At 36.3% G+C, this 27,410-nt stretch overlaps 1 protein-coding gene across 1 annotated transcript in view; it reads right to left on the bottom strand.

The window, feature by feature from the left end:
- LOC150107279 (actin-binding LIM protein 2-like) overlaps positions 1–27,410 on the bottom strand; it is a 508,439-nt gene that overhangs the window by 172,595 nt on the left and 308,434 nt on the right. Inside the window, exon 9 of the mRNA XM_090391129.1 lies at positions 19,230–19,298. Coding sequence (XP_090247255.1) covers positions 19,230–19,298 — 69 coding nt within the window. The remainder of the gene's footprint in view (positions 1–19,229; positions 19,299–27,410) is intronic.

Genomic DNA, 27,410 nt, shown 5'->3' with positions numbered 1-27,410 from the left:
CCAAAAGAGTGTACAGAAATCATGACAGTGTTATGTTGAAACAATTAACCAAGATAATAAAGCGTCCACAGAGGTTTAGGTTAGTAGTAAGATACTACAGTAAAGAGCTGCATGAATGTTTCTATCAAAGGGCAGCTGTACATCAGAGGTGTACTGCCCGCTGCTGTAAAGAACACTAAGACTAATTTGTAGAGCAATGGAAGTTCATGATAAGGAATGACAAATCACACTATATCCATTTTTTTAACAGACTGGTGAGTATGGTGAGGGAGAAATAATGGTCTGGAACTAATATAATGCTTTCTTATATTGTGGCAGTTTTACAGAACAAACCCATCATATTAAGATAGAGATATAAGGTACACACACACATGGTATAAATATTTAAAATGAAGCAAGTCATTTGGTCGAAAATTTCAACAAAGCTATGTAATTATCTTCAGCACAAACTGAAACTATAATGCGTAAAATCACATGGAGCAGAGCAACAATTAAAAGAAGCACAAAACAAAGATGTGTATGTTGTAAAGCATTAAGAAAATGTGGTCAATATTACCATTAGAATCCAAAAGGATAAATTAGATAATTATGAATATATAAATATACATAAAAATAATTTTTTACTAGTGCGAAGGATATTTAATTATTATTATCCTCAGACTTCACTGAGTCAAAGACTCATCATGAGAGGTCCCTTTGTCACACACAAAAAGAAAAGAAAAGAAAGAAAAAAGCTCATCATGCTGTACCTTAAATATATTCTCATTCTCTGCAGACACAACACTACACTCTGGAGCAATGCATTCCAATCATTCACTGCTCTCCATACAAATAAACCCTGCTTTTCACTCCTTAGCTCAGTTTAAAACACCCTCCTCGTACAGTTTCCAGGAATGACACCTTGTTCTCCCACCACCATTTTATAAAAAACCTCTTCAACATTAATTTTATAATAACCCTTTACCAACTTCTATGTCTCTATCATATAGCCCCACCTCCTTTTATACACTAGACTCTGTAAATTTCATCTTTTCAACTTTTCTTCATACTCAACATTCCAGAGATTAGAAACCACCTTAGTCAATCACCTCTGGATCCTTTCCAACATCTCTTCACCCTTTTGAAAAACCAAATGACTAAGTCTGTGCACAGTAGTCTATATGTAGCCTAATCAAACCCTTATATAATGCAGCCAGAATCTCCTCATTTCTTCAAATTCACATCCTCTTCATCACTGCCAAAATTCGTTGTGCAGTCCTCAGGGTTTTAATAATGTGTCTTCTAAATTTTAAATTTCTATTCACTTTTACATCATATCTCTTATTTTCTCCACCTCCTCCAATATATCCCCATGAAGTGTATATTCCACATTCCTTCTTTGTTTTCCAGTTTAAAACCTTACACTTTGCAACACTGAACTGACAAATCTGTGCCCATTCACCTAAACTAATCAAGTCGTCTTTTAATGCAACATCTGCTCCCAACTCAGCACATCTACAAAACACTAAATATCCTCATTTAAACCTTCTCCAATATCAACAAGGTTAAACAACAGCAGTTCTATAACATCCATTTGAGGCACACCACTACTGACATTTCTCTTCAAGCATATTGCCCCCCCCCCCGCAATACACAACTTGCTGACACCAATCAGATAGCCAATCCTTAATCCAACTTATGATGTAGCAATCTATCAAAAGCCTTTGCAAAATTTAAGTATACTGCTGTATATCCATCGCCCTTACCCAATGCATGTCACATACTGTAATAGTAAGCTGAGTACTAATCTGTGCTATCAAAGATAATACCACCCACTGCTGTCAACCCAATTCGCTATATTGTTGTTCTCACTAACCTCTCCAATGCTTTAACGATAACAGCTGACATGCTGATTGGCCTATAATTTGAAGTTTAAGTTTTTGTTAGCTCCCTTACGAAGTGGCACAATCTTGTCTTCATTTCACTATTTTGGAATCTGACTCAATTTAAGACTCATATTAAACAAGTATGTTTAGGCAGATGTCAACTCAAGTCGAGTATGCCAACTTCCTGGCACATCCCTCAAAATGTGTGGTGATATATCAACAAGAGTGATACCAAGCTCAAAGAATTTTATGATCAATTAAAAGAACTAATGAAAAACACAAAAAAACATGATATTAACATTGTCATGGGTGATTTCAATGCTAAAGTTGGGAAAGGTAGAAATGGAGATGTAGTTGGCAAACATGGACTGGGAACAAGAAATGAGAGAGGAGACCATCTTATTCAATTCTGCCAAGAAGAGGAGCTAATAATCACAAACACATGGTTTAAGCTACCATCCCAAAGGCTGTATACTTGGCAATCACCACAGAATAAAAATGGGAATATAGTCAGAAACCAAATTGATTACTTGCTAATTAATCAATGATTTCGACATTCTATAAAGAGTTAAAAACCTATCCTAGTGCAGATATTCCTTCTGATCATAATCTACTGGTGGCAGAGTTAAAACTTAGACTGAAAGCTATACTTAAGAAATATCAACAAAAAAGGTTTGATTTAGGAAAATTAAAAAAACCCAGAGATAAGAAACAAACTGAGTCAAGATCTGAATCAACAGCTAGCACTTATCAAGAATGATGACATCATGAGGGTTGATGAATCATGGGACAAATTAAAATCTGTCTTCATAGAAAAAAGTACAAATGTCCTAATAGAGCAGTAAAAAAGAAAGATTGGATAACGATGAAATTCTTTCTCTCATGGATCAACGCAGATCATATAAAAATCATAGTCCAACAAAATATAAAGAGGTTCAGAAAATTATTAAACGCAAGATCAAAGAAGCAAAAGAAATCTGGATGAATGAAAAATGTAAAGAAATAGAAATTCTACAGGAAAAACATGACAATTTTAATCTATACAAAAAGCTGAAAGAGACCTCAGGTATATTTAAGAAAAAACAATTCTGTATCCTTCGAAACAAAAAGGGAGAAATAATATCTGAAAAGGATGACAAAATATAAGAATGGGTAAAATATATAGAAGAACCAAGAAAATACTTATGAACATATGAAAGGTCCATGCATTCAGAGGTAGAATGTGCACTGAACTCAGCTAAAAATGGTAAAGCCATAGGCCAGGATAGAATACCAACAGAAATAGTAAAGTTATTGGAAGGCGACAGCATTAATATATTAGTAAAACTATTTAATAAGATCTAAAATACAGGCATAATCCCTCAAGACTGGTTAGAGTCGACCTTCATCATGCTACCTAAAAAAGCAAATGTAAAAACTTGCAATGACTATAGAATAATCAGCCTAATGAGTCATGTACTCAAAATGTTTCTGAAAATAATTCAAAAAAGAATATACAGAAAATGTGACGACGGCATTAGTGATACCCAATTCAGCTTTAGAAATGGTTTGGGAACAAGAGAGGCTCTTTTCTGTTCTCAAATCTTATTCCAAAAATGTATTGACCAAAACAAGGAAATATTCATTTGCTTCATCGACTTCGAGAAAGCATTTGACAAAGTCCAACATGCTAAAATGATTGCATTATTAAAAAGAATTGGATTAGAGGGTAAAGACATCAGGATCATTGAAAACTTACATTGGAAGAACCAAAAGGAATCTGTTCAATTGATGACATTATTACAGACTCCATTAACATCAAACGAGGAGTAAGGCAAGGATGTGTGTTGTCACCTCTTCTCTTTAACATATACTCAGAAGCCATATTTCAAAAAGTCTTAAAAGGAAGAAAGGAAGGGATTAATGTAAATGGTGAAATCATCAGCAACATCTGATATGCTGATGACACAGCTCTCCTCACTGACAATATTCAGGATCTTCAAAATCTTCTGGAACTAGTGAATGAAGAGAGTGAAAAAAATGGGATTAAAAATAAATATCACCAGAACTAAATTCATAGTCATAAGCAAGAAACCAATTCTTAATTCAGCACTTTCTTTAAATGGAAAACAAATAGAAAGAGTGGCAAAGTTTAAATATCTCAGATGCTGGTTAAATGAAGATTGCAATCCACAAATGGAAATAAAAGTTAGAATTGAAATGGCAAGAAAAAATTTTCTCTTGATAAAATCAACATTGTATAATTGCAGTTTAAATTTAGAGCTTAGAGAATGCATGGCTAAGCGATGTGTATGGTCTGTACTGCTGTACGGTGCAGAAACTTGGACCTTGAAGAAAACATCAATAAAAAGACTTGAAGCCTTTGAGATGTGGTCATACAGACGAATGGTAAAAATCATATGGACTGCAAAAACGTCCAATCAGGAAGTACTGGAACAAATGGAGAAATCACGTGAACTTTTAGATACCATAAAAAGAAGGAAAACTGCATATCTTGGTCACCAACTTCATAATTAAAAATATAAGTAACTTCAATTGATTATAAAAGGGAAGATAAATGGAAAAGGACAAGGAAGACAAAGAAAATCTTGGCTGGCAGACATCAGACAGTGAGTGGACTGGCATGAACTCTGAGAGACTGTTCAGAGTGGCTGAGGATAGCTCAAAATTTGCCAAGGTGGTCGCTGACCTCCAATAGGAGATGGCACTCAAAGAATAAGAAGTTTACTCAATTCCCCATATATTCCTTATTTACTTATTATTATTATTATTATCCAGGCCTCCATGGAGTCAAAAGACTCATCGTGGGAGGTCCTTCCTAAGAAACAAAAAGTCTATCAAGACTCATTGAGGAGAGCCCCCCCCCCCCTTAAGAAACACCAAGTCTATCATACCACTCGTTAAACTCATTGACCGTTCTCACTCTCACCACTCCATCAGGCAATGCATTCCATGGTTCAACCACCCTCCATAAAAAGACACCAATCCTCACCCTCTTGCTCATGGTTTCCTTTCATAACTTCCAGGGATGGCCTTGTCATCAATCCCTCCCTCTGTTCAACCAAGTGAAAGAACTCCCCATTGCCACCCCTGTAACCACCTTTCAACAGTTTAAAAGTCTCAATCATATCACCTCTCCTTCTTTTATCCACCAAACTCTGCAGTCCACATTCCCTCAGTCGATCCTGAAACCATCTTTGTCATCCGTCTTTGTATCCTTTCCACAGTTAATTTATCCCCTTCAAATCCTGGGGACCAAATCTGAGAACAATAGTCTAAGTGTGGTCTGATCAGGGTTTTATACAACAGAATTATAACTTATCTCTGTAAGTCAGCGTCCTTCTCATCATTGCAGCAATCCTCTGTGTTACCTCCACCACCTTTGCAATATGTCCCCTGAATTTCAGGTTCTATCAATCATCAACCCCCAGATCTCTTGTCTCTCCTACTTCCTCCAGTATAACTCCTCCCATAGAGTATGCAGCATCCCATCGATGTTTCCCAAACCTCAAGACCTTACATTTTTATGCATTAAACCGACACCCCCATTCATTTGTCCATCTATCTAGCTTATTCAAATCCTCTTGCAGGGCTACCACATCAGCACTATAACTAATAATCCTTCCCAGCTTCGCATCATCCGCAAACAACTGAATATCTACTTGCAATCTACTGACAATGTCACTGATATAAAGGTTAAACAATACAGGTCCCAGTACTGAGCCCTGTGGGACCCCACTTGTAACCATCTGCCTCCCTGAAACTACCCCAACATACACAACTCTCTGATACCTATTGGACAGCCAATCCTGAATCCAGTTGACCAATCTGACATCCAGACCCATGTGCTGCAACTTAAATATCAGCTTATCATGTGGCAACCTGTTAAATGTCTTTGCTAAATCCAAGAAAATGGTAGCATATGCCTTTTGATCATCTACTGCTCTTGTAGAAATGTTGACCATCACAGATAACATTACCCTCATCTGCCCAATACTGTTTATGGTCCCTCACTAATTTCACCAAGATCTTAACAACTACTGATAACACACACAAACTGGCCTATAATTAGACACTTCCAGTCTGCTACCGCCCTTATGCAATGGCACTATCTTAATTTCCTTCCATTTCATGGGCACCTTTCCTGCAGCCAGACTTTCATTGAAAAGCCAGGTCAAAGGCACTGTCAGTTCCCTAGCACATTCTCTCAAAACTCATAGTGAAATACCATCCAGTCCCACAGCTTTACTGACATCCAGAGTACTCAGCATTTGAAACACACTCTCCTCCTGTACCTCTAAACCTCGAACCTGCCCCAATCCCTCTAATAATAAAACTGACTCCTCCAGGATGAAATACTCCAATAAAGTGTTCATGAACAATTCCACTATGTCCTCTGCATCAGTCACTCTATTCCCATTTTCATACCACAATATCATTCTTCCACAGGCATTTCTCATCCTACTGGCCACATAGCTAAAAAATTCCCTAGGATTTTCTTTGGTTCTTAGAGTCAATCTCCTCTCATATTCCAGTTTTGCCTTCCTTACCATACTATTCACTCTTCTGGCCTGTGTCTTATATTCTTCATGCATCTTCTCTTCACCTGTCTCCTTATATCTCTTCCATAGCCTCTTTTTCGCACGCAATTCCTGTTTAATATTGTTTGTCATCCACTTTACTCCAAATTGTGTCCTCTTCTTCACTTGTGATATATAACTTACTATTGCTGCTAACAAACCTTTCACAATTTCCCACACACTAATGATATCCTGCCCTTCCAATTTCTCCCTCCATGAAACTTCCCCAAGTTGACGTCTTAGACTATTATAATCACCTGCCTTATATTTCCACATACCTTACCGTCTCTTTGATACTCTTGCATGTCTATTCATTTTCCAAGTCAAAACCATATGGTCACTCTCTCCAACTAGTGGGAGAGATGTCATCTCAGTTATTATCAACTCTTCTGATTCTATACCCAAATCCAAAACTCTTGAACCTCTTGTTCCCTCTATTACATGTTGCCTAAGAGATTTGTCCCTCAAGAATTGTAGAAATTCCATTCCCTTATTGCTATATGCATCTTCCTCTCCCCAATTTATACTACTGTAGTTAAAATCTCCCATAACAATCATTCTTCTTGCACCTGCCAAACTCAACTGTCTAAACATCTCCTGGTCCCCACCCTCTGTACTCCTGGGTCTGTAGCAATACCCCACTAAATATCCTGTCTTGCCCACCTCTACCTCACACCATATGCTTTCAAATTCATTAGTGTCACTGCTTTGCAAAGCCTCCACTCTTAGAGGACATAGGTCATCACATCATAAGCAGTACTCCACCACCACGCTTTCCCTTCCTATCCTGTCGATAAATGCTGTACCCAGCAACTTCTATTCCTGTTATATCCTCTTCTGTCAACCACGTCTCAGTGATCCCAATAATTTTTGGCCGGGCTGATGATATCTGCACCACCAATTCCTCTCCCTTATTCTGGATACTCCTAGAGTTTAAAGCACATAAATGCTGTTATTTCTATAACCAGCATTATCCTCTCTAGACTCCATTGGGCTCAGTGTTACCTGATGTCTTCCCCCCCTTTCTCCCAAGTAGCCATTCCCACAAGAGGCCACCCCTGCTACCATCCTCCCTGGGACATACTGACTGGTTCAGAACAGCAATCTCTCCAGATGCCACGTCCTTTCTCATTCAAATATAAGCGGTCTCTCGCATACAATTCCTCTGTCCTCAAACACACTCCAAGCATCCACATATTCCAGTCCTCTCTTGTCCTACATTCTAGCGATTATGTCATTCAATATTACTGCTCTTCTGCTCAGCTCATCATTATCATACCTAGGCAACACGTACACTACCTTTCCTCTCTCTCCTACCCTTTCAGTGATATCAAACTCTGTATGATGTCACATTCACAAGGATGAAATACTTTTATAAACTGTACAGTAATATCTAAACTATATCCTTTGCAGCAGATATCCTTTTATCATTTTCTTCAATCAATATCTTCCTTCCATAACGGTTTTTTTTCTGCTGGCTACATATCAAAAGAATTCCTGAGGTTCCCCCCCCCCCCCATTAGGTAAGCACTTGTCATAATATGTGCCTTTGCTATCTTCACCAACTGAGTCACCCTCGTTGCCTATTTTTTGTACTCCTCATGCAACTGATGCTGCCTCCATACTCTGTACTTAAACTCTGATTTATCCATTTCATACCTACCTTATTTAACCTTCTGGCTCTCAGAATTCATTTAGGCTTCTACTAGATAGTTCTTGAATAGAACACCCAAGCAGCACTGATCTCCATTCCACCCAACTCCTCAATCTATGCTACAGCTGTGTTGGCTCCTGAGCTTTTCATAATGTCCAGCCTTGTAGTCCCACATACATCCTTTCCAAGTCCTCACATAGCTGGCAACCACCCTGGTAATCACTTCATGGTCACTCTCACCAATCAGATGGAGATCTGAGACCTCATTAAAAACGACACTCTCTCTGAAGAGATGATCAAATCAAAGGCCTTTGATCCTTGCATACTATATGTTACTTAATGCCTGCAGTAGTTGTCTCTCAAAAACTAAAGAAATTCATTCTTTTTACTTCTGGATGCAATCCCAGTCAATGTTGCCATAAGGAAAATCACCTCTAACGATCAATCTTTCCTTTCTTTTAGTGTTGCACGATGATCAGCATTCATTTTAGAAATTATGGACTTTACAACCATGTTATAAATAACTCTTTTAATTTCCTGACGTTTCGATCTTCATATTAAGATCATCATCTGGAGTATATACCAATATACAAGAACAAACTGAGTTACATTATACACAGTAAGCTAAAGAAACAATGATTCGATCACCAGTTATCTTTTTTCATGTTATCTTAAATGAAATTTAAGATAACATGATAAAAACATCTTTCTTATAGATAGTCTTCTTTTAGTAACAATGATGTTCTATTTTTAACATTACAAGCATTATTTTTGATTTAGGATTCTGGATTATCTACAGTCCTGTTTATAGTTAACTCTTAGAGAGAAAGGTTCCGTTGGTAGAATATGTGCCTTCCATATGCTTGGGATTTTTAGACCATCATTATTGTTCAGATTGGGGTGGTTGATAAGAATCTTACAGGCTTCCTTAAATTTGCGTCCATACCATTTTGGTGTGATGTAAACAACTGGTGCTTTTCCAGTTAATTCCATGTAAAGTATTCAGGGCATGATCAGAAAGGCCAGCTTCACTATAGTTATTATATTTAATGTGTCGTTTATATTCCTTTTGTCTGATAGGAATTGTGCATCCCGTTTCCCCTATATATGATATATTACAGGTGCAATAAATACGGTATACTCCAGGATGGACCAACAGAGGGAGCGGGTCTTTGGATGAGATGAGCAAGCTTTTTTAATTTTGCAGGAGGTTTAAAGGTGGCTTTGAGTTGTATTTTTGTAGTATTCTGTTTATTTTATCTGATGTCCCTTTAATGCAAGGAATGATTATAGTTTTATTGTAGTCTGGTTTATCTTTGTTTTTCATTGAGGTCTTGTAGAGAATTTTGTTAATAGTGTTTTGACTGTAAAAAAAAAAAAAAAACTGTAAACCACCATGGGCTGTAAAACACATCATTCCAGCCGAAAGTCAAAGGTATAGATAGCCTGAATAATCACCTAGCTAAGAAATTAGCAGCAACTAGGTCATTCTCCCTCCTATATCAGAAATACACAACACTTCATAAACATAATCAAAGATATTACATTAGAAAAAAGATGATTTATTTGTCAGTCTCTGCCCTCTTTACGAATGTCCCAATCAATGACACAATCCTTCTTTTACAGAACAAATTCTCTCCAGATATCACGGCACTCTTTGCGCATGTATTACATTCTGGTTATTTTGTTTGGCAAAACATTTTCTACCTACAAAAAGGAGGCACACAGCCATGAGCTCGACATTATCCCTCCCCCCATTCTTAATATGGAACATTTTGAGCAACATGCTTTAGATTCCTCTCTTTTAAAACCCAAAGTCTGGCTTAGATACGTTGACGATGTTTTTGTGACCTGGTACCATGGCTGCCAGACACTTAGACACTTTCCTTAGCCACCTAAACAAACAACACAAACACATACAGTTCACAATTGAGATTGAAAAACAGAACACACTTCCGTTTCTAGTTACACTTGTCACACATCTTCCTTCTAGCAGTCTTTCCTTCACTGTATATCCATAGTCATTTCAATATATACATATAAATTCCTACCACCACCCAACACAAAAATTAGGTGTCGTTAATACTCTAAAAAAACAGGGTTTTGAAGATCTGCTCTAATGAACATGCACTGAAAGACGAATTTAAAGTTATCAGTAATACTTTGGTTACTGATAACTGTGATAAAAATGGTTACAGTCAAAACACTATTAACAGAATTCTCTACAAGATCTCAATAAAAAAACAAAGATAACCCAATCTACAATAAAACTATAATCATTCCTTACATTAAATGGACATCAGATAAAATAAACAGAATACTACAAAAATACCACCCGAAAGCCACTTTAAACCTCCTGCAAAATTAAAAAGCTTACTCATCTCATCCAAAGACCCACTCCCTCTGCTGGCCCACCCTGGAGTATACCATATTTATTGCACCTGTAATATACCATATATAGGGGAAACAGGATGCACAATTCCTATCAGACAGAAAGAACATAAATGACACATTAAATATAATAATTATGGAGAAGCTGGCCTTTCTGATCATGCCCTGAACACCTTACATGGAATTAACTGGAAAAGCACCAGTTGTTTACATCACACCAAAATGGTATGGGCGCAAATTTAAGGAAGCCTGTAAGATTCTTATCAACCACCCCAATCTGAACAATAATGATGGTCTAAAAATCCCAAGCATATGGAAGGCCCATATTCTACCAACGGAACCTTTCTCTCTCTAAGAGTTAACTGTAAATAAACAGGACTGTAGATAATCCAGAATCTAAATCAAAAATAACAATTGTAATGTTAAAAATAGGACATCATTGTTACTGAAAGAAGACCATCTATAAGAAAGATTTTTTTTCATGTTATCTTAAATAAAATTTGCTCTGATGTAGTTTCTAATTAATTTGTAATTTTTTTTTTTTCACTAGAGGTCATACCAGTAGAATAACTGGTGATCAAATCATTGTTTCTTTAGCTTACTGCGTGTAATGTAACTCAGCTTGTTCTTGTATATACTCCAGATGATGATCTTAATATGAAGATCAAAACGTCAGGAAATTTAAAGAGTTATTTATAACACGGTTGTAAAGTCCATAATTTCTAAAATGAATCAATCTTTCCTGTTTGCTTTGTTAAATTGCTTATACATTTCATGGTCACTACACTCCACATTACTAGGTCTATAGCAACAATCAACTGAGTATTTCATTCTGTTCACTTTTATCTCGCACTGTATTGCTTCAAAACCACTGCTACAATTTCCTCCCTACATCTCTACCTTCATCATCACAAACAATGGGCTCACTGCCTGTTGGTGTCCAATGTCTCCTTCACTAACTTCTTCCACCTTTCTTTGTCCATTGCACAGTGTCACAGTTTCTGTACATCCATTCCCTGTATGCTTTTACCATTCTGTTTACATGATCCATAATACCAAACATGAATGTCTTTATCTTACAGTCCTCACTCATTCTGCAGATGTGTCCAAATAATTGCAGCTTCCATTTTATAATCTTCTGAGTTTGATTCTCCTTTGGTTGTATCTTCCGAAAGAGCTCTTCAATTGTGATTTTCTGTACCCATCCTATTAGAATCTTCCTGTAACAAGTTCTTTCAAATGCCAAACTTCATTTTCTTGATTCCTTATTTATTACCCACATTTCAGATCCATACAGTACACAACTAAAGATGCATGTTTCCAGTACTCTTAGTTTTTTTTGCAGGCTGATCGCTTTACTTTTCCAGATATTATCCATGGCCTTCAGATTTGTTCTTCCCTTTGCAATCGTGATCTTTATTTCTTTTTTCACAGTCCAAATCATATGTCATTTTACTTCCACCGAATATGTGAATTGTTCTACATTTCACAATTCCATCCACTTGTATCTTTTGTTTCATGTTCTTCTCACCAAATACCACTGTCTTTGTTTTTTCCAAGTTCTTAACAAGTCCAAATCTCTTTCCTTCCTCATGTAACAGTTTCAATGTTTTTTGTGATACTCTTTTTTCTTCTTCCATAATTGATGCTGAGATTTTGCAGATAATAACAATGTTATCTGCAAAATCTCAGATTCTTAATTCTCATCCTATGTACCGATATTCCTTTTGCACCTTCCTTCATTTTATCCATTGCTCTTTCTAAATGTGCGATGAAAATCCTTGGTGATATTGGGTCCCCTGCATAGTACCTCTGCTTGTTCTAAACCATTTCCCCAAATCATCACCTATTCTAACTGCTGCAACTGCATTCTTATAAACTTCTTTTAATATATCTATTAGTTTTCTATGAATTCCATAGGATTCTAGCACTGCTAATGCCACTTTCTAGTGAATACTGTCAAATGCCTTCCAAAAATCAACAAAGTAGGTATATATATATATTTTTTTTTTCTGCTAGCTTTCTCTGCTATTAACCACATTGTCAAAATTGTCAAAATATGAATTGCACTTCTATCTTTCCTAAATCCTGCTTGCTTGTCTGCAAGGTATGCTTCCAATTGTGTTCTCAATCTTTCTGTCAATATCATCAATATACCTTACCAAGGTGACTCGTCAAAGCAATTGTTCTACCGATTTCATCCACTCCTCTGGCATTTTCCCCTTCTTTCCATACCATATTACACAATCGGTGCATTTCTGTAACCATACTTTCGCTACCATATTTAATCATTTCTCCAGTGATATTATCATTAGCAGGGCTTTTGTTGAATTTTAGCCATCCTATTGCTTTTTCTACCTCTCCTCTTAAAATGTCTACATCATACTCATTACCTGGTGGTGATATCAGCTTCAATTCTTCAATCAGTTTCTCAATGCTATCTAAATCTAGTTTTTCTTCATATAACTCACTACAGTATCTTGTCCACTGCTGCACAATTTTATCTCTATTCATCAATAATTTGCCTTTTTCATCTTCAATTGTGGTTGGTTGCCACCTGCTATTAATGGTTCTAATTATTTTGTACGCCTCCCTAGTTTTATGCTGCCCATAGTTATGTTCTATATTATTGCATTGGGCTTCTATTTCATCTTATCCATTCTGACTGCTTTTTTCACTTCATTACACTTTCTTCTATACTACTCCTCTATTTGTTCTGATGTATCCCTTCTTATCTTCAACATTCTCTTCTCCTGTACTAACTTCAGTGTTTCTTGTCTAATCCACTTCTTCTTGATCTTCTCTGGTACTGTTTCTTCAACTGCATCTTCTATCGCCTTCATTACTCCTTTCACTCTTAGATTTGAATTTTCTTCTTTGTCCACACTTTTAAGTTTCTCTTCTAACATTGTTCTGTATCTTCTTCCTATTTCTGCTTCACATATTCTTGCTGTGTCTCTTCGTTTCTGATGATGGGGTTTATAATTTCTTTTTAATTTTGACCTAACTATGATCTGAGTCTATATCTGCTCCTTGAAAAGTTGGACACTGCTGTTACTGATGTTATCCATTTTCTTTTAATTGTAATCATATCAATCATGTTCTTGGTTTTCCCATCATTTGATCGCCCATCATGTCCATTTTCTACACTCCTTTTGCTGGAATCTTTATTATTATTATTATTATTATTCAGGCCTCCAAGGAGTCAAAAGACTCATCGAGGGAGGTCCTTTCTAAGACATAAAGTCTGTCAAGACTCATCGAGGGGAGGTCCCCCCCTGAGAAACACAAAGTTTATCATACCACTCCTTAAACCCACTGACCGTTCTCGCTCCCACCACTCCATCAGGCAATGCATTCCACGGCTCAACCACCCTCCACACAAAGAAACCACTCCTTACCCTCTTGCTCACAGTTTCCTTTCGTAACTTCCAGGGATGGCCTCTTGTCATCACTCCTTCCCGCTGATCAACCAAGCGAAAGAACTCCCCAGTGTCAACCCTGTAACCACCTCTCAACAGTTTAAAAGTCTCAATCATATCACCTCTCCTTCTTCTATCCACCAAACTCTGCAGTCCGCATTCTCTCAGCCGATCCTCATAACTATCCTTGTACAGTCCTGAAACCATCTTTGTCATCCGTCTTTGTATCCTTTCCACAGTTAATTTATCCCCTTCAAATCCTGGGGACCAAATCTGAGAACAATAGTCCAAGTGTGGTCTGATCAGAGACTTATACAACGGAATGATAACGGAATGTTACCTTCACCACCTTTGCAATATGTCCCCTAAACTTCAGGTTTCTATCAATCATCAACCCCAGATCTCTTGTCTCCCCTACTTCCTCCAGTATAACTCCTCCCATAGAGTATGCAGCATCCCATCGATGTTTCCCAAACCTCAAGACCTTATATTTTGCTGCATTAAACTGATACCCCCATTCATTTGTCCATCTATCTAGCTTATTTAAATCCTCTTGCAGGGCTACCACATCTGCACTATTACTAATAATCCTTCCCAGCTTCGCATCATCCGCAAACAACTGAATATCCCCTTGCAATCCACTGGCTATGTCATTGATATAAAGGTTAAACAATATAGGTCCTAGTACTGAGCCCTGTGGGACCCCACTTGTAACCCTCTGCCTCCTGGAAACTGCTCCACCATACACAACTCTCTGATACCTATCAGACAGCCAATCCTGAATCCAGTTGACCAATCTGACATCCAGACCCATGTGCTGCAACTTAAATATCAGCTTATCATGTGGCACCCTATCAAATGCCTTTGCCAAGTCTAAGAAAATTGCAGTATATGCCTTTCTCTCATCTAATGCTCTTGTAACTTTATTATAAAAGGCTAGCATATTGCTAAAACAAGAGCATCCTTTCACAAATCCATGTTGATTCTCATAGATAACATTACCCTCATCAGCCCAATGCTGTACACGGTCCCTCACTACTTTCTCCAAGATCTTAACAACTACTGATGACACACGGACTGGCCTATAATTAGACACTTCCAGTCTGTTACCACCCTTATGCAATGGCACTATCTTACCTTCCTTCCATTCCCTGGGCACCATTGCCAAAGCCAGACTTTCATTGAAAAGCCACGTTAAAGGTATTGTCAATTCCCTAGCACATTCTCTCAAAACTCGTGGCGAAATACCATCCAGTCCCACAGCTTTACTGACATCCAGAGTACTCAGTATCTGAAACACACTCTCCTCCTGTACCTCCAGACCTCGTACCAGTCCTATCCCTCTAGCATTAAAACTGACTCCTCTAGGATGAAATACTCCAATAAAGTGTTCATTGAACAATTCCACTATGTCCTCTGCATCAGTCACTCTATTCCCATTTTTGTCCCACAATATCATTCTTCCACAGTCATTTCTCCTCCTACTGGCCACATAGCTAAAAAATTCCCTAGGATTTTCTTTGGTTCTTAGGGTCAATCTCCTCTCATATTCCAGTTTCGCTTTCCTTACCACACGAGTCACTCTTCTGGCCTGTGTCTTATATTCCTCATGCATCTCTTCACCTGTCTCCTTATATCTCTTCCATAGCCTCTTTTTCGCATGCAATTCCTGTTTAATATTGTTTGTCATCCACTTTACTCCAAATTGCGCCCTCTTCTTTACTCGTGGTATACAACTTACAATTGCTGATAACAAATATTCTTTCACAATTTCCCACGCACTGGTGATATCCCGGCCTTCCAATTCCTCCCTCCATGAAACTTCCCGAAGTTGACGTCTAAGACTATTATAATCACCTGCCTTATAATTCCACATAAGTTCCCGTCTCTTTGATACTCCTGCATGTCTATTCATTTTCCAAGTCAAAACCATATGGTCACTCTCTCCAACTGGTGGGAGAGATGTCAACTCAGTTATTATCAACTCTTCTGATGTTATAACCAAATCCAAAATTTTTGAACCTCTTGTTCCCTCTGTTACATGTTGCCTAAGACATTTGTCCCTCAAGAATTCTAGAAATTCCATTCCCCTATTGTTACATGCATCTTCCTCTCTCCAATTTATACTACTGAAGTTAAAATCTCCCATAACAATCATTCTTCTTGCACTTGCCAAACTTAGCTGTCTAAAACATCTCCTGGTCCCCATCCTCTGTGCTCCTGGGTCTGTAGCAACACCCCACTAAATATCCTGTCTTGCCTACCTCTACCTCGCACCATACGCTCTCAAAATCATTTGTCTCACTTCCTTCCAAATTCTCCACTCTTAGAGGACATAGGTCATCACTTATCATAAGCAGCACCCCACCACCACGCTTTCCCCTCCTATCCTGGCGGAAAATGCTATACCCAGCGACTTCTATTCCTATTTTTATATCCCCTTCTGTCAACCACGTCTCAGTGATCGCAATAATTTTTGGCCAGGCTGATGCTATCTGCGCCACCAATTCCTCTCCCTTATTCCGGATACTCCTGGCATTAGTATACAGCATATAAATGCCATTGTTTCTATACCCAGCATTATCCCTTCTAGACTCCACTGGGCTCAGTCTTACCTGACATTGTCTCCCTTCTCCCAAGTATCCATTCCTACAAGAGGCCACCCCTACTATCATCCTCCCTGGGACACACTGACTCGTTCAGAACAGCAATCTCTCCAGATGCCTACGTCCTTCCTCATTCAAATGTAAACGGTCTCTCGCAAACAACTCCTCTCTTTCCTCAAACACACTCCAAGCATCCACATATACCAGTCCTCTCTTGTCACACATTCTCGCTATTATGCCATTCAATATCACCGCTCTTCTGCTCAGCTCATCATTATCATACCTAGGCAACACGCACACTATTTTTCCTCTCTCTGTCTTCTTCCGTACAGTCTCAAGCAAAAATCTCATATCTCTCGCTGCCCGACTTACATTACCACTCAAGTCATTCGTTCCTACCATCACAATCATCTCATCCACCCTTTCACTTCTCTTAATTGCCATAGCCACCCTTTCTATTGTTCCTCCTGGCAAACACTCCTCACGCATCCTATCTTGAACACCACGGATCATTGAGTCGCCATACATTATACCTCTTACCATTCCCTCGCTCCTATTGTTTCCATTCTCTCCTCTTCTTTCATTCCCATACCTCTCTCTTCTACTGTTTCCATTCTCTCCTCTTCTAGCACTCCCATACATCTCTCTCATTCCCTCTCTCCTACTGTTTCCATTTTCTCCACTTCTAGCACTTCCATATCCCTCTCTCATTCTGTCTCTCCTACTACTGTTTCCATCTGCTCGTCTTCTAGCATTACCATACCTCTCTCTCATTCCATCTCTCCTACCGTTTCCATTCTCTCCTGTGTTACAGATCATCATCTCGTGGTCCACAGCAAATTCTAACATATTTTCACCTTGTCAATTTCTTTCTCCAAAACCATATTTTCCCATGACACTTTCCCAACCATCATTATCTATTCCGACTTCGGAATTTCAATCTCCTTCAATAATTAGTACATCTTCCTTTGGTATTGTTTTTATTGTCTCTTTCACATCTTTGTAGAATAAGTCAATATCTTCACCTGTGCTGTCAGATGCATATATTTGGAGTATTGATATAGTAAATGGTTTTGCTTGAAATCTTGCTACTCTGATTCATTCATTGAGTGGTTTGTAACCTAAGAGTGCTTCTCCAGCTCTTTTGCTAAGAAGAAAACCAACTCCTGCTTCATGTCATGTCCTGACCATATGACTTCGCATCCATTTATCTCTCCCGATGATGCATTGCATCTCTGCCAGTCCTAGTATATCACATCGATATCTCTTCATTTCCTCACGATCTCTACCTGGCATGTGCAAAACTCATTTTCTGTCATTAGCAGCACTCACCTCCTTTTTTACCTTTTCTGTCTTCACAAAACACATCATACCCTTCCATCTCTATCATCCTCATGAAACCGTGTTTCACTTACTCCAACAATTTTTGGATGAATCAATGCAACAATTTTGTTCTCCTTCTTTCTGATACTTCTGGTATTTGTATATAAACATAATAGTTCATTTCTGGATCTGTCACAAGTTTCACTAGTACCTCTTATTAGGTAGGACTTTTCCATGCCTTCCTCGAGCCATTCAATTCTCTCTCTCTCTCTCATACCTATTCCAGTATCCTCTCAAAACCCAATTGTTCCCACTACATCCCAGGCCATCCTATTCCTTTCTTGTTCACTCACATATTCACTTAACCTTCCTTGTGCTGTGTTATCCTGTTTAATAAGAATAATAATTTAATTCCCAAAACTGATTCTTACTTAGGTCTGGACGTTGAATCAGATAATTGCAACTTTCTTTACATAATCTTTCTGCTAGAAAACAGATTTTATATAAGACTTGATGATGAGTTTATTCCCAATAGACCTTGTATCTTTATCAACCAAACCTAAATATGAATGACTGCTTTAAACTATATAAGCTGAGTAAATATTGTTCATACTTTTTTTTAATGTATATTTATAATGAACTACTTTATTATTTTGGACTCTAATATATCAAGCATAATATATATATATATATATATATATATATATATATCAAGCATATCTCATGTTCTGCAGCATATTCATCTTTGTTTGATAGTTATTATTTTCACTGTTATTTTGTTTTATGTGATTTTAATCAGTAGAGTTTTAGTTTACACTGAAGATGACCATGAAACAAGGTCAAACATACCGAAATAAGCCATAAATATTTAAGAGAATTGTTCCCTTTTTAAATATTTACAAAGACCATTATCTCTTTCATCCTAATCATGCAAAATCATGCTGCAGGTGCTATTATGACATATTTTCTACATGGTCTCATGTAGTATATATATAGTCTCATTCTCAACCCAAACAGGGAATCTTTGTGAAAAACTAGAACAATGAATGCAAACACAGATTGATGTGTTCCACAATGGTATGTGGACTGGTGGTCATGTTTAAGGAAGAAAGATCCAAAATACATGACCATATTATCATTAACTGATGAAAAGCACTGCCTAGACAGATGAATGTGATAAGGAAGAGAGCTCAAACCAAATCAGGTGAATGCAATTTAGGTTTCACGAAAGCCAATGCTGTCCCAATACTTATTTCAATGTAGGGTTGGGTGGAACAGCCATTTGATTATCCAACTCCTATATGGCAATAAGGCAGAAAATAAGTCATTATTAGTTTAAATCAAGGAAAAATTATAATAATAATTATTATTTCATGAACAAAACCAACCTGTCTATTGAGTGAGTTATAGGGACTGGTAGATCGGGAACTAGAGAGACTGGGAGAATAGGGTGGGTACTAAAAGGTCAAAAAAAAAGTAATATGAACATAAATAAAAAATAATAAATATTTCATTAAAATCAACAAACTAATAAAAAATATAGCATACTGTTGCCATCTTTCCATACATATAATCTTAATGATTTTAAATATAATAAATTATTTATTCTTATGCATTAAAGAAACTTAGTAATTTACAGCAAACTAATAAGTACCACAGGAATAGTTTGTTATAATAGATAGTTTGCTGTAGTGATTTTTTTAGCAAAGCATTGTACATGGGTGATTTTGGTAAAGACTTTCAGTTGTGTGTTATAGTGAGTGAGTTTGTTATAGCAGTATCTGATATAGCGAGAATTAACTGTATTTTAAAGTATAAACAAATATATAAACAATATCTCTGTGGAAGAGTAGATTTAACCAGGGCGAGCGGAAGCGGGCATGCAGCACATGCGGTGCATGTGGGCGCCGCCTCTGGGGTACGGTGCATAAGTTCATTTTTAAGAAACGAAATTTTTATCATAAAAACAAAAAATTCTTAGAATGATCAATATTAAAATAAATAAGGCTGGATACACCGAATAAAAATTTAAAAAAATTGTATATTGCCGCCTCTTTGATCAGCCTGCTGTTATGCAGCAAGAGCAGGCTAAATGCTTGCCTGCAGAATGTTGTGTCTACTGCAGTCTATCTAAAGTGAAACTGTGAACGGTTTATATGTGCAGAAACGAATTTTCGTCCAAAACATTTGTTGCTAGTTAACCAGTCATACGGTACGCATCTCAGTAAGCTACTGACATTAGCATAGTGCAGACTATTATTTCGTCTCTGTGTCGTGTTGTGTAATAATTTCTTGTGGATATAAAATAGAAATGGAATCAAAAATTAAAAAAACGTTATCCAGTGCACAAAATCGTAAGCATCATGCTGCGAAAGAAGCAGATTATAAGAAACAAACTGGGGCTCTTAATAAATTTGTTAAAATATTAAAATATTCTGATGCAGACTGTAATCAACTCGATACATCAGAAATCAGAGTTGAAGAACCATGCACATAATCCAGTTTGTATGAAAGTACTATTGCAACTATTGAACAAGATAACAAGACGCATGATTTAAGTGAAAAACAGTTAGAAGAAGATTTAGTTGTAGTTGTCCACGAAACATTGTTAGTCTCTGTAAATTTAGAAGATACAGGTGAATGGAGAAATATTGATGAAAAATTACGAGTTGTTTTAATTGAAATGGGGCCTGTTCAAAAGAAAAATATAATATATCCCAGAGATACATATGGTCGTAAATTTGGCGACATGTATTATAATAGAAAAATGGAAAATGGGGAGCTCATGCCAAGAACATGGCTCATCTCTTTTGAAACTTTAAATTCTGTTTTTTTCCTTTTGTTGCCAACTTTTCGCACCTACTGAATCAAGTAGTCTTGTAGAAGGTTATAACGATTGCAGAAATGTAAGTACAACTTTGCATAGACATGAGACTAGTTCAAATCACATGAAAAATTTCTTAAAATGGAAGAAATTTGATAAAAATTTAAAAAGCAAAATTACTATTGATTGCCAGACTCAAAGCATGTATGAAATGGAAAAGAAACATTGTACGAGCGTTTTAGAACGCTTGATTAAAATTATAAAATTCCTTGGTAGCCAAAATTTAGCTTTTCGCGTATCATCTCATAAATTATATGAAAGGAATAACAACAAAATTAGTCGAACTGTTTGTGAAGTTTGATCCCGTTATGGAAAATCATGTTGAAAGGGCCCTACAACGAAACAATAGAGTACACTATTTGAGAAAAGACAGTCAAAATGAAATATTGGAAACTTTAAGTAACACAATCAGGGATACAATTTTATTATCCATTTGAAAATCTAAATATTATTCCATAATTTTAGACTGCACACCTGATGCAAGTAAAACAGAACAAATGACCATTATTATTCGCTTTGTTTCCTGTGACAATGGAATTGTCAAAATCAGGGAAACGTTTTAGGTTTTGCAGATATATCAGATTCCACAGGACGTGATTTATGTGCAACAATAATGGAACAACTGGAAAACTGGAACATTCCCACTGAAGACATCCAACGTCAAGGGTACGACAATGGGGCAAATATGAAAAGGAAAAAATATGGGCTCCAAAATTTGCTTTTGAACAAAAATCCTCGAGCTTTTTATGTGCCATGTGCTGCTCATACTCTAAATTTAATCATTAACGATGCAGCCAAAGTGAATGCAGATACAATTAGTTTCTTTGCAATTATTCAAGAAATATACAATTTCTTTTCATTCTCTTACAAACACTGAGCAATCCTTTTAAAGTTCGTAAAAAATTTCACATTGAAACAGCCATAAGGAACGCGATGGGAAAGTAAAATTAATGCAATCCGCCCTCTACGATATCAGTTAGGAGAAATTTACGATGCACTTTTTAAAATTTTAAATAATGAAAATTTTAACAAAGAAACTCAGCATGAAGCACAAACATTATGTGCTAAAATAAAGGACTACAAATTTATTTGCTCTCTTATAAATTCGCATGATTTACTTAACAGAATAAACCCTGTGAGTAAAATGCTTCAAGACAAAAATATAAACATTACACTTGTTTTACAATCTATCGAAAACTTAAAAATATTCTTACAAGAGTATTGATCAGATACAAATTTTAAAGAAGTTCTAAAAACAGCAAAAGAACTGAGTGAAAAGGTGGATGGAGAACAAGAATTTAAAACTGGTATGGAAGTTCGACGACGAAAGAAGACATGACAATTTGACTACGAGCATCATGACGAAACACCACAATCGCCAGAAGATAAATTTAGAGTGAATGTGTTTTATACACTTTTGTTCAAAACATTCGTTAATAGAATGTTTTGAACAACTAAAAACATATTATTAATATTTCAATTTCTTGTATAGATTACTACAAATTAATAATGAAGATTTACGAAAAAATTGTGACGATTTAGAGATTCTCTTGAAGGACGGTGACAATAAAGACGTCTATGCAACAGAACTATATGACAAGTTATGTGCTTTCTGGGATATTTTACGGAAGAATAATTTAAATATTCAAAACCCTTTCGATATTCTTAATTTTATTGTGTCCAATAATTTATCATTCCCTAACTTTTTAACTGCTTTAAGAATACTGTTAACCTTACCTGTTAGTGTAGCGAGCGGTAAAGGTTCCATTTCCAAGTTGAAATTGATTAAAACCTACTTAAGAACAAGTATGTCACAAAAAAGGCTTGTTAATTTGGAGTTAATTGCTATTGAAAATGATACATGCACGGAATTAGACGTGAAGACCATTATTTCTAATTTTGTGAATATGAAATCAAAAACCCTAAAATTTTAATAAAAAAATTTCAAATATATTTATGTAATTTAATTTATTTTCTGTTATTCTGTAAAGATATTATTTTTTAAATACTTATATTAAATGTTCTAATTATTTCTGAATTATTTTCTTATTTTCTCATCTATCTTAAGTTTCTTTTATTTTCCTAAAAAGATAGTTTCACTTATAAAAATTATTAAAAAATTTTTTACAAGTTAATAAGAATTTAGTAACTTGTAAAATGCAAGAATTTTTAAACTTTAGTTCAAATAAATTCTAACTTTAATCAAAATTCATTTTAATTTTGTTAGCGATTCAGGTTGGTGAGAAGGCTATAATCACTGTATTCAACAATTAAAGTGAAGTGGCTTTATCAAAATTTGCTTTAACTTTTTGAGAATTTTTTGAATATTGGGGTTTTTAATGATTATCCTGCCTAGTCAACATCCCCGGTTCGTTACATTTAGCGAACCAACGTGTGGCTGTTCTGTCAAAATTTATTTAAGAAATTTCAAATAATTAAAATTTTTTTTATCGTCAAAGAACCACACACACACACACACACACATGCCCGGATCGTTACAGGGGCACTTAGATAGAAATTGCATGTGGGTGGCAAAGACCCTAGTGCCGGTTCTGGATTTAACAATGGTGACTTTCATGTAAGAGACCTAGGAAAGGCCTAAAATAGTCATTCTTGGAGAGAAGCAATAAGGATTTTTTTTTTTTTCCCCATTTCAGAAACTTGGTTGTTTTCTTCTATAAAAACCTACATCCCATTAAGACTGGATAATAATAATTCCTTACCACCTCAAACAGGTACTAAGAAGATGAAGAAATATTAACCTAAAAACAGATTTACTTTTTTATAAAGCACCTTAAAGACAAAACTGGAAGACATGATTTCTCTAAAGAAAATTTCCTTACAGATAATGATTAAGAGAGCAGCAAGAATGTCCCTTAAAGGGACATTCTTGCTGCTCTGTTCATCACTGTTCAAAAACTCCTAGGGAGTTTTTTTCAATATGTGATAAATAGAAAGAAGAATGATTAAGGCAAGATGATGTTAATGGTAGATTGATAACTGCTGCAGAAGACACAGTTGAGGTATTCAATGAGCAACTCATCAGGGTGTTTCATCCTCATCAGTGTGAAGCAATGAGAATCTCAAGTGTAGAGCAAATGGGAGAGGATGGCTTACTGGTGAGCAAGCAAGAGGTATATGAGGAGTTAAGTAAGCTTGATGTCAGTAAGGCAATAGAACTTAATTACATATCACCAATATCACCACATGTATTAAGGGAATAATTCAAGCAGTCTGCATCAGCTTTGTCATACCTGTTTCTTGCAACAGCGCAGGTCCCAAAGGAGTGGAAGGAAGATAAAATTGTTTCACTTCACAAAGGTGCTGATAAAGCTAAGGCTACAAATTATAGGCCAATCTGTATATCGGTAGTTGTGGTTATGGTCCTGGTGAGAGACAATATATATGGAAACTGGGTTGATAATAGCAGTATTCTCTGTGATTATCAACATGGCTATGTTAAGGGAGGTCATGTTTTACCAATTGACTTATATACTGTAACAAGTTGATGAATGCATTAGACAAAAATGTTGCATATACAGTGGTACACTTAGATTTTGAAAAGGCTTTTGATAGACTGCAACACCACAAGTTCGCAACTAAAACTGGAACATATGAGATTGTATGCTAGATTAGCGAGTCAGATAGGTGATTGGTTGTCAAACATGTACCAGCAAGTTGTGTATATGGGAGGTGGGGAACACTATCTTGAAAGAGGAAAGTCACTAGTGGTGTGCTGCAGGTTCAGTTTTGGGATTATTGTTATTTAATTTGTATATTAATGATATTTAACTGATGATATACAACTGCTTGCAGATGATGCAATACTGAGGAGAACGATAGGAATCAAGCAGATGTTGTAGCCTTACAGGAGAACTTGAATAAACTGTATGAGTAGGCAACGTAGGCAATGAATGAAAGCAAAGTACACATTGCTGGAGAAATTTTGAAGGAGGTTGAGGAAATAAGAGATCTGGGAGTGGTGGTAGACAAAGATCTGAAATTTTGCACATTGAACAAACTGTGAAATCATTACATCAGATTATGGCAATGATGCAGAGGAGATCTTATTGTGCATAAATAAAGAGGTTATGGTTCCATTGCAGAAAGCTTTGATTCAGGCCTCAGGATTACTGTGCACAGTAATCCATACATGGTGATATTAGAAAGGGTCCAGAGAAGAAAGAATGACTAAGGTGGTCATTGGTCTTTGTGTGGGGTATGAAGACAGATTCAGGGAATGCAAACCAAACTTGGGAATAAAAGGAGAAGGAGAGGGGATATGATAAAGATGTTTAAGTTGATAACAGGTTGTGACTGTGTTAATTTGGAAGAAATTTTCATAGAATAGGGGAAGGTTCTTGGCATGGAGAATGGCTAATGAGTGAAATGCATTGTCTGAAAGTGTGATAAACATGGAAATGTTGAATGAGCTTAAAGCACAGTTTGGTGAGCTTTGTATGTAATAGTGTGCACCTTCTGTGATGAGTTTTTTGCCTCCATGGAGGTCTAGCATTAATAATAATAACAACAACAAAAAGAATAATAATCATAACATTCCATAATATTCTTTGCCAAAGGCTACAAACAATTTTAGTTCTTAATTGCCTAGAACAGAAGTGACTACTATAACTAGGGAAAAAGATAAGTTGCTTTCTGAAAATATTTAAAAAAAAAAAAAAAAAAAAATATATATATATATATATATGCCATAAGTGAAACAGACATTTATGATTTAAAAAAATGCCCATTCTTTCTGAATATATTGCATTATAAAATTTTGATGGCTTCAGAGAAGCCACTGAAGTTTCATTCTCATATAATTTAAAAAGTGCAGCTGGAAGAATAATAGGCCATGCACCCTTTGAATGGAAAAGAGTTGGGTTCAAATGTCATCATATGCAAGTAGCTGATCTCATGTGGAGGTAACAAGGTTTTTTACTTCAACAAAGCAGGAAAACCATCCAGAGAGTGCATGCATATAATGGACAAAAATGCTGTATAGTCAATAGTATAGAGCAGACAGCAGATTATCTAGTGCAGGTGGCCCTGACCTCCTGCACTGAGTCCTGGAACTCCAAAGAGGTGTCATGTAGTAACAATAACAATTTTAATGCTTATGGAGAAAACTGTGGTATATCTTGTTTCTCTCCCATAAAGCATTGGGTCATCAGTATTATCAATTAAAATACAATATATCAGTATATAAAGCAACAACAGAGGGAAAAAAAGCAACTAACAGTGAAATATACAAAAAATGCTATGCTGAAATCATGATAAATAACAATCATAACATTATTTAAATTATTAAAATGAAGCCTATTGGCTCTTTATATTTAAGTAAATCATCTCATGATTAGTCACACAGTAGTGATCATAGAAAGCCAGAAAAAGATAGTACAAGATACGATGGAAATGTTTTGGGAAAATTTGAAGAAAGTATAGAATTAATAACAAATAGCCTGGATTTCTGATGGGGAAAATGTACTAAGTTATTACTTATTAAAATGTAGTAAGTTATAACATAATAACATAATATATAACATAATGCTATACTGCAGAACAAAAGTTACTGATAATAGCATTCTTAATAAAGATATCTTCCAAGACCACATCAGTGTACAAGGGTGTTTAGATTCAAAAAGAGATCTCCACTTCTAAATAACATTATTATTACCATTAAAAAACAAAGCTTTAAAACAAACATAGGGACTGTTTTCCTTCAAATGTTAATAGAGACAAATAAAAGAGTTTAAAAATAAGAACTAAACTTCCGCAGGGTTAGTTCTTAGTTTCAACAGCAAAACTGAAATGCTGACAGAATTAATCAAGAAATGTGTAGTGAAGTTTCCTCAAACATAAAGAAAGGCTTATGTGTTTGTCCTACATATTGTTTATTTTGACGGTATATATCAGAACACAGAATTATAAGTAAATAATTATTTATTGACTCATTGCTGAATGTTGGTTCGGATAATTTGGGGCTTGCATATTGCAGTCCTACCATGGAAACCCATGTTGTGAGCCTGAATATTTTGTGCAGATTCACATTTCAGTCAATGCCCAGAAATCCTCATTCAATGTGTAAGTCAACAAAAGACGGTTTTTACATATTATCCTTTATAGCACCCTGAATGTGATCCTAGTCAAGATGTCCATTGACTAGGAACACATTCAGTGAATGTGGTGGGTTGTCCACTGAGATGGAAGTGCGCTTCCATCTCATTATGGTATCACTAATTGTTGACCTGGGATGGCCAAATTTATCAACAATTTTCCAACCTGGACACAGTTGCACTCACTTAGGAGCATTATATTCCTCCAATTTATACTAGATACAAACATGATTTGTTACATGGCATGATGCACCTTGCTTCAAAACATGCTGCCATCCTGCACCATGCAGGATGGCAGCATGTTTTGAAGGTGTGTATTCTGAAGGAATGTGAGGCGTTGACACCTGCCTTGGCATATTTTTTTTAATACGAGTCTTGCACTCGGTCAAGTTCCTAAGGAGTGGAAGAAGGGCAAGATTGTGCCACTTCATAAAGGAGGTGATCGAACTCAAGCAAATCAAGCTATAGGCTTATCTGTGTGTCAGGTGTTGTGGTTAAGTTGTTGGAGAGGCTTGTGAGAACTAGGATCCAGAGTTGGGTTGACAACAATGGTATTATCTTTGATGGAC

Source organism: Typopeltis vanoorti, chromosome 4 (assembly GCF_054136105.1).
Source record: "Typopeltis vanoorti isolate ZY-2024b chromosome 4, IOZ_Tvanoo_1.0, whole genome shotgun sequence".
NCBI classification, from domain to species: domain Eukaryota; kingdom Metazoa; phylum Arthropoda; class Arachnida; order Uropygi; family Thelyphonidae; genus Typopeltis; species Typopeltis vanoorti.
This window is presented reverse-complemented; position numbering and strand designations above follow the sequence as displayed.